This window comes from Myotis lucifugus, unplaced genomic scaffold (assembly GCF_000147115.1).
Source record: "Myotis lucifugus unplaced genomic scaffold, Myoluc2.0 scaffold_404, whole genome shotgun sequence".
In the NCBI taxonomy this organism is placed as follows: Eukaryota; Metazoa; Chordata; class Mammalia; order Chiroptera; family Vespertilionidae; genus Myotis; species Myotis lucifugus.
In genome coordinates this window covers 708,380-716,087 of record NW_005871452.1, presented here as the reverse complement: position 1 = coordinate 716,087, position 7,708 = coordinate 708,380, and the positions used below count along the sequence as shown (strand labels likewise).

General features: G+C 51.3%; 2 protein-coding genes across 6 annotated transcripts in view; one reads left to right on the top strand and one right to left on the bottom strand.

The window, feature by feature from the left end:
* The window catches only part of IPPK (inositol-pentakisphosphate 2-kinase), a 69,199-nt gene extending 66,932 nt beyond the window's left edge, over nt 1-2,267 (top strand). For 4 of the 5 annotated variants that reach the window (XM_023743627.1, XM_023743630.1, XM_023743628.1 and 1 more), the window contains 2 exons: nt 1,115-1,334; nt 1,623-2,267. In XM_023743627.1, the coding sequence (XP_023599395.1) occupies nt 1,115-1,334; nt 1,623-1,871 (469 nt within the window). In that variant the 3' untranslated portion in view covers nt 1,872-2,267. Of the gene's footprint in view, nt 1-1,114 lie in introns of all 5 variants that reach the window. The other variant, XM_006102203.3, reaches the window with a different exon arrangement.
* Nucleotides 2,259-7,708, bottom strand: part of CENPP (centromere protein P) — a 217,401-nt gene continuing 211,951 nt past the window's right edge. The window contains exons 6-8 of the mRNA XM_023743622.1: nt 4,234-4,313; nt 3,230-3,321; nt 2,259-2,913 (exon numbers count right to left, since the gene is read on the bottom strand). Of these exons, the coding sequence (XP_023599390.1) occupies nt 2,741-2,913; nt 3,230-3,321; nt 4,234-4,313 (345 nt within the window). The 3' untranslated portion in view covers nt 2,259-2,740. The remainder of the gene's footprint in view (nt 2,914-3,229; nt 3,322-4,233; nt 4,314-7,708) is intronic.

The following is a 7,708-nucleotide window of genomic DNA, read 5'->3' as shown; positions in this document are numbered from 1 at the left end:
CTCCCCCCCCCCCCCCCCCCCATCGAGAATGACCCAAACGCCCTGGTGGGCGCACTTTTTACAGCATATATATTAACGAAAGGGGGAGGGGGGGGTGGTTGGCGGGGGGGCGTGGGGAGGTTTTGCTAAGAACCCGCAGGAGCCCAGGTCGCTGTCCTGTCAGCTGGGTCTCGAGTAGGAATGAGTCAGAGTTCAGGCCGATCAGCATTGTCTGCACAGGAGCCTGCTCACTGCTCCCTGCTCAGGCAGAACTTTTGAAATGGGTGTTTTGTTTGTTTGAATTGTTTTTTTAAGGTGCTACTTTTATCATTTTTTAATATATATATATATATATTTAAAATATCTATTTATTGATTTCAGAGAGGGAGAGATTGCAACCTCAGTGATGAGAAAGAATCATTGATTGGCTGCCTCCTGCACGCCCCCGACTGGGGATCGAGCCCGCAGCCCAGGACCTCCTGGTTCATAGGTTGACTTGTTTCTTGATGATTTCTAGCTAGTAGTTCAGCCTGGGGAGAGCACGGCTCCTGACCGACGCCCTGCAGCCGCATGAACTCGTCTCACGCCCGTGCCAGTCACCCTGCTGCGACTGTGCCCTGAACGTGCTCCACAGCAGCCTGAGCACAAGTTCAGACTCAGTCTCGGGTCTTCAAGTACAAGTCATTGTCCACAGAGCGTTCAGCCTGTGACTTCTGATATTTAGAAAAACTAAGCACTAAGAGACAGAACACAAAACACTGCAGACTGCGTCGAGAATGAGCCCGCAGGCAGCTGTGAGCGAGCAGAAAGGAGCGGGGAGTCTGCTCCCAGCACGTCATCATCCACTTGGCTGTTGAGTGGCCAGATCTTCCTGCTCTTTCTTAGGTTTCGTAATAGTTGGCCCAGCATTCGCTTCTACCTCTGGGATAGGGGGAATGTCACAAATATCCTAGTAATTTGTTTTCCATCTTTCTGCACATTAACCCTTTCTTACCTGGGCACTAGCGGGTCTCACAGCAGAAGCTTCGAGCGCTGTGCACACCACGGACAGACGGGATGCATGTAGGCGCAAGAATGGGTGCCCTTTGTGAGCAAGGAGAGGGTTGGGAGCGCTGACATTGTTTTGTATTTTCAGCTCTGATCAGAGGCCTGTGGTCCCTGCATCGCGGTCCAGGTTTGCCTTCTCCGTGTCTGTGCTGGACCTTGACCTCAAGCCCTACGAGAGCATCCCGCATCAGTACAGACTGGATGGCAAGATCGTCAACTACTACTCGAAGGCTGTGCGCGCCAAAGACGCCGCCCCAGTGTCAGCCAGGTTCAAGGAGAGCGAAGACTGCACCTTAGTTCTCCATAAGGTCTAGCTTTTCTCCTGTGGTGTCTTGAAACTTGAACATGGGATGTGAAGGTTGAACGATAGCGCTTTGTGGTGGGTGACTGGCTGTGAATGTTGTTGCTTTCTAACCACTGTTCGGGGGCTGCTGCTGGGATGCAGGATGGAGGCCCCTCCCAGGGCAGGCGGGCGAGGGGGGCTGTGCATTGTGTCCTGGCACCTCGGGCAGCTTCCTTCCTACCCAAGGCTCATGTCTAACCTCTAATGCAAACGCCTGATTGTAAGACCCAACGTTTGGATCTCCTACCACCAGGCTCTTAGCACACGGAACACGGACTGTCATGTAGATCTTACAATTTGGCCTTTTAAGAAAACAGGGATCCTACTGGAACTTCCTCAGCTGAGTGGCCAGCCACACGCCAATCAGCACAGGCCTGTGGCTCCTGCAGGTGAGGGCACAGTGCAGACGGCCACCATTCTGCGTGGGATCAGCAGGGGCCACGGGACTCAGGTTGGGCAAACACATCACGTGAGCACCAACTCCTTTCCTTTCCTTTCCTGAGTGACGCCGCTCTGAACTGTGGGGACGCACCAGCCCTGTGCCTCTGCCCTGGGCCTCCCTCGGGTGTTGGGCCGCCTCTGCAGGGCTGCCGCCCGCTGGTGCAAGAGGAGTGGCCCTGCTGGCACCCCGGGCTCTTGGTGGGGCTCCCCAGGTGCCAGGCTGCTGTGAACACGCGAGTCCTGGTGGCAGGTTCACTCCATGGTCGGTTGTACAGGCTGATTATTTATAGCATCGTTTTGAGGGATTAATGAAGGCTCATTGTAATATATTATAATGTTAGTGAAACCGTGGAATTATATGAAAATGCTACATGAAATATAAGGAGAATATTTTGCTGATTGTAAATTTTTGTGGGGAAATTTTGTGATAATTTGAGAATTACACTTGTTTGAATTACGCCAGTTTTTCTAGAATTTATTCTTTAATTCTGTCATAACATTTACTTCTGTACTCAGAGGGTTGGAAAGATACTCAAGTGCTGCCCATCTTCTCCTGTTAGTGTGGGGGCAGGAGGCGTTAGACTCCACCTGCTGGACGCGCGTGGAGCTGGGGCTCACGGGTGGGACAGAGGGGGGCGGGGGGGGACGGCCCAGGCCTGTGGGGGACAGTGGGTCTCGCTGTCCCACTGCAGGTTGAAGTGCAGACTTGCTGTTTTGGGTCAAGAAGAGTGGGTGTCAGGACTGGCTGAGGGGAGGGGAGAGCCTCCCGGGGTGGAGGGGGCACAGCTGCTCCTCGTGTGTCAGGCTTTTCATTTTGTGTTTAAACAGCTGCCTGTGTTTTTTATGACCTGACAGTTGATAGATCATGTGTCACCACTGCACAGACATGTGCTGAGGGTGTGGTTTCTAAGTCGGCAGCAGCCAATGTTTCTATTCAGTAACATCCCAGGCCCCTGGCGGTGGTGGGTGGGCGCCGGGGCTTCCCTCCGTGCAGAGCAGCCTCAGCAGGCTCTCCAGAGCCGCTTCGATGCCCAGCAGGCCCAGCAGGGCCCGGAAGTGGAGAGGAGCAGCTGCGACTGCTCCCTTCCGGTCCAGCTCCAGGGCTGTAAGGAGAACACACTGGGTCAGAAACACACCGGCCGAGACCCTGCCCACCTCCCCTGTTGCTGCTGTGTCAGCCGTCAGCGCCGCCCAACCCGCAGGCACAACCCCCTCCCCACACTGTGCAGCAGCCCAGGAGGCCTGGGGCGCAGTGCCTCCACAGGTGCTTTTGGAGTGATTATTGATCAGAATATTTTTTAAAATGACATAAAAAGTACACTGAGATTTTCAGCCTTTGATTGTTGCCATGTGAACCAGGTGAAATCAGTGGGTGTCCCTGCTGGGCACTAAGACTGCAGAGCCCGCTGGCCTGCCTACCTCGCTGTGGCACTTGGGTGAGAAGATCCAGCTTCGGCAAAACCTTCCCTTCTTCATCTATGTGCATCCTCCAGACGATGACCAGCTCAAACCTGAAAGAGGTCAGAGCCGCCCCCAGGTGCCTTGAAGCGTGACTGTGCCGTGGGAAGGAGGCCCCGCCCCAGCTGAGCTGAGCTGGCTGAGCTGGCCCCTCTTAGACACTCACCCACCCTCAGGGTCAGTCCTGGACACACAGGGCCGTGGCCAGGAAGGCCTCAGGGAGGTGCTGTTGTACCCACTAATACTAGGATGACAGTACAAGTGAAGTACAGGACGTGGAACAACAGGAACTTACACTTTCCTGTGGGAAATAAGTTGGTAAACTACTTTGAAAAGAATCTGGTGGTAACAGAAAGCTGAGTCTACGCTATGGCCCAAGGGTTGCGTGTCTAGGCATATGCCCAGAGAAGCTGTGTCCGCATGGGCCCGGGACATGGACAGGTTAGACATGGTGGGAAGCAGTGAATAACCCAGATGCTCTAAGGGACACGGGCATGCACACATTCGCCCAGCAGAGTGCAAGCTGACATGGCCTCCAGCCACAGGCTCCAGCTGTGAGGGATGGACACGTTCCCTTACTACAGGGCGAGTCCCAGCAGCCTGCATAATTGTGAGGCTTGAAAACAAACCCAAACCTCGGCAGGCACTCATGCCAGTCCCCAGGCCCTCCCACCCCGGCAGATCCGCGCCCCCAGGCGCCCAGCAGAGTGAAGGCCAGGTGGTCCTCCCTCCCTCAGAGCTTGCTGACCCCTGTCCCCGATCCCTCTTCACCCACGTGCCCCTCCTCTTCTGCTGCCGTCGGTGGGTGTGCACCTGTTAGGGCGCCACAGACGTTTCTCAAGGTGTCGGCAGCTCGCACTTGCCCTCTACATTTGTAATCCTCGTTTTCACCAGGAAATACCATCTGGTTGCAGGGAAGGGACTTGGCGAGCAAGGAAGCCCGAGCCCACGGGCTGTGCACTCACCCTGGCTGGCTGGCGCTCCGGATGCTCATGCAGCTGGAGGAGGCCCCCTCGGGGAGCTGCACAGCCGCGGGGTACTTCTCCTGGGGGAGAAGGAAAATTAACTATTTTTAAATCATTTTTTATTTTTCAATTACAGTTGACAATATTATATTAGTTTCCGGTGTACACCCAGTGATTAGACGTCACATACCTAAGTGATCATCCCAATAAATCACGTACCCATTTGACACAGTTATTACAATATTATTGACTATGTGAACGTTACATTCCAGGGACTATTCTGTAACAGCCAATTTGTACATCTTAATCCTTTCACCTTTTTCACCGGGCCCCCAGCCCGTCGCAACAAACTGTTCTCTGTATCTATCATTGTGTTTCTGTTCTGCTTGTTCATTTATTTTGTTGTGTGTTTTTTCAGATTCAATTGTTGATAGATATGTATTTATTGCCATTTTATTGTTCATATTTTTTAAATCTTCTTTTCTTCTTCAAGACCCTTTAACATTTCACATTATACTGGTTTGGTGGTGATGAACTCCTTTAGCTTTTTCTTGTCTGTGAAGCTCTTTATCTGTCCTTTGATTCCAAATGATAGCTTTGTTGGGTAGAGTAATCTTGATTGTAGGTTCTTGCTTTTCATCACTTTTAATATTTCCTGCCACTCCGCCCTGACCACAAAGTTTCTGTTGAGAAATCAGCTGATATTCGTATGGGAGCTCCCTTGTAGGTGCTTTTAAGATTCTCTCTTTTAAGATTCTCTCTTTTTAACCTTTGGCCTTTAAATTATGATGTGTCTTGGTGTGGGTCTCTTTGGGTTCATCTTGTTTGGGACTCCGCTTCCTGGACTTGTAAGTCTATTTCCTTCACCAGGTTAGGGAAGTTTTCTGTCATTATTTCTTCAGATAGGTTTTCAATTTCTTGCTCCCTCTCCTCTCCTTCCAGCACCACTGTAATGTGAATGTTGGTACGCTTGAAGTTGTCCCAGAGTCTTCTTACACTATCTTCATGTTTTTGGATTTCTTTTTCTTTTTCTTTTTGCTCTTCTGATTGGGAGTTTTTTGCTTTCTGATATTCCAAATTGCTGATTTGATTCTCTGCTTTATCTGCTTTACAGTTGACTCCCTGTAAGTTATTCATTTCAGTTAGTGCCTCCTTCATTTCTGGTTGTTGTTTTTTTTATGGTTTCCATGTCTTCTTTTTAATACTGTTAAACTTATAAGTTCATTGAGCATCCTTGTAACCAGTGTGTTGAACTCTGCATCTAGTAGATTACTTGTCTCGATTTTGTCTAGTTTTTTTCCTGGAGTTTGTTGTTTTATTTGGGATATGTTTCTTTATGTCCTCATTTTGGCAGCCTCCCTGTGTTTGTTTCTATGTATTAGGTAGAGCTGCTACATCTCCCATGCTTGGTAGAGTGACCTAATGTAGGGTCCAGCGGCACAGCCTCCCCTCCAACCCATTGGGCTGTGTACACCCTCCTGTTGTAGTCGAACCTGGATTGCTGTTGGCACATTAATGGCAGGGATTTACCTTCAGGCCGATGGCTGCTATCAGTGACCACAGACCACAGGATCAGCTGTCCAGGGGCCCACCCCACAGAGCAGGACTTACTTCAGCAGGGCTCTGGTGCTCACTGAGTTTGCCCCTTGAGTGTGTTGCTTGTGGAGGTGGTTGAGCAGTGCTTCAATGTGGTTTGAAGCTGTCCACTGAGTGCGCTGACTCTGGGGCCTCCTAGGGCATCCAGGCCAAGATCAACACCATCTGTGTTCTGTCTGGGGCCATTTGGCATGAGCTTCAAAGCGATCTGCAGATGGCTGCTCCTTGTGCTGGGCTTGGATGTGCCCAGGAGAAGCCAAGCTATGAACCAAGGCTGGCTGCTGCTACTACCAGGCCTGTGGCCACTTAGCAAGAAGTCCATAGCATGCTGAGACCAAATGCTGCTTGTTTGAAGGATTTTAGTTGAGTCTGAAGCCTGAGCCAGGGACAGAGTTCATTGGTATGGAAAGAGCCACTGCAAACAGCTTGCGTGGGCCTCAGGGAATTCTCCATGGGTGAGGCGAACAGTGTGAGCCAGGCTGATGGAATTGATGGAATCTAAGATATGGCACCCATGTGCTGGCTCTGTGGGGTGAGGGCTCAGAAAAGGAACAGTGACCTCTGCCAGCACTTTTATCTGGGAGAAAACTGCCCTCCCCCCAGTCCCTTCCCTGATGCCAGACAATGTAGTTGCTCCTGTATGGCCCTGCGGCCGTTCAAGCTGCTGCCCCAGTGCTAGAGCTCAGAAGGAATGAGTCTGAGTAAGTCTGTGTGCTAGCCCTTTAAGAGGAGCTGCCTGGGTCTCCAGCAGCTTTCATGTGACTCAGCCACAAACCCCACTGGTTTTTACAGCCCAGAGTTACAGGGATTAATCTTCCCAGCACTGGAACCCTGGGCTGAGGGGTCTGGTATGGGGCTGGGACACCTTGTTCCTCAGGGGGACCTCCGCAGCCAAGATATCCCTCCCAGTTTTATCGGCCACACATGGGTGTGGGACCAGCTCATTCTGCAGTGACTCTGCCTCTCCTACTAGTCTTGATGTGGCTGCTCCTTTAAATCCCTAGTTGTAGGACTTCCATTCAGCCAGATTTCAGGCAGTTCTGAATGATGGTGGTTCTGTGGTTTAGAAGCCCCCTTATCATTTTTCCACGAGCAATCTGTGGGGCACAAGGATGCTGACCCAGGGGACTGGAAAGAAGTGGGAAACCCCTGTGAGGCGTCTCACCACTCTGAAAACCTAAGTTTCTGACATGCCAGCCCCTCATCCAGCACGCGGCATCTAGGTGCCCTGGCCACGGCGCCCGCACTCCTGCCTTCTGTGCTCCCTGGCACTGTGTTCTAGATCTTTCCACAGCCACGAGACCTCCACGCTGCCTCACTATCAACCCCCCAAGGTGAACATGTTACAGAAATTTCATTCTGATTCCTCCTGCCCTCGGAGCAGAGGCAGCCCCTCCGCCTGTCCTGCAGAGGACGGGCAGGCGGCCCCGGGGGGCCCTGACAGCAGCGCCCGACTCCCCATGGTGACTCTGCCCGACACCACAGGGCAGTGTTCCCTGCCGGCTTCCTCGCTGTAAGACGACTGCTTTTCTCTCAGCTTTAAAAGCCTTTACACTAAGAACCGTGGGCTGGCATGAGAGTGAATTCTAAAAGTTAACCGCCCAGTGCTCTTGCTTTCAGCAACATGGCGTCATCTTCTCCTCATATTTTTATTCAGGTTGGCATTAGGAGATATTTTTAAAAGGTGCCTCAAATTTAAGCAAAGAAAGGGGGAAATGAGAAATCACACCAACAGGAACACTCACGAGTCCATTGATTGCTTTTTAATTTGTGACTATGCCCAATACTATTATCATGAATTTATAATTCAACCATGAAGTCAATAATGCTAAATGACCTACACTGTTGACATTTCACAACAACTAAATTTAGCATTCTG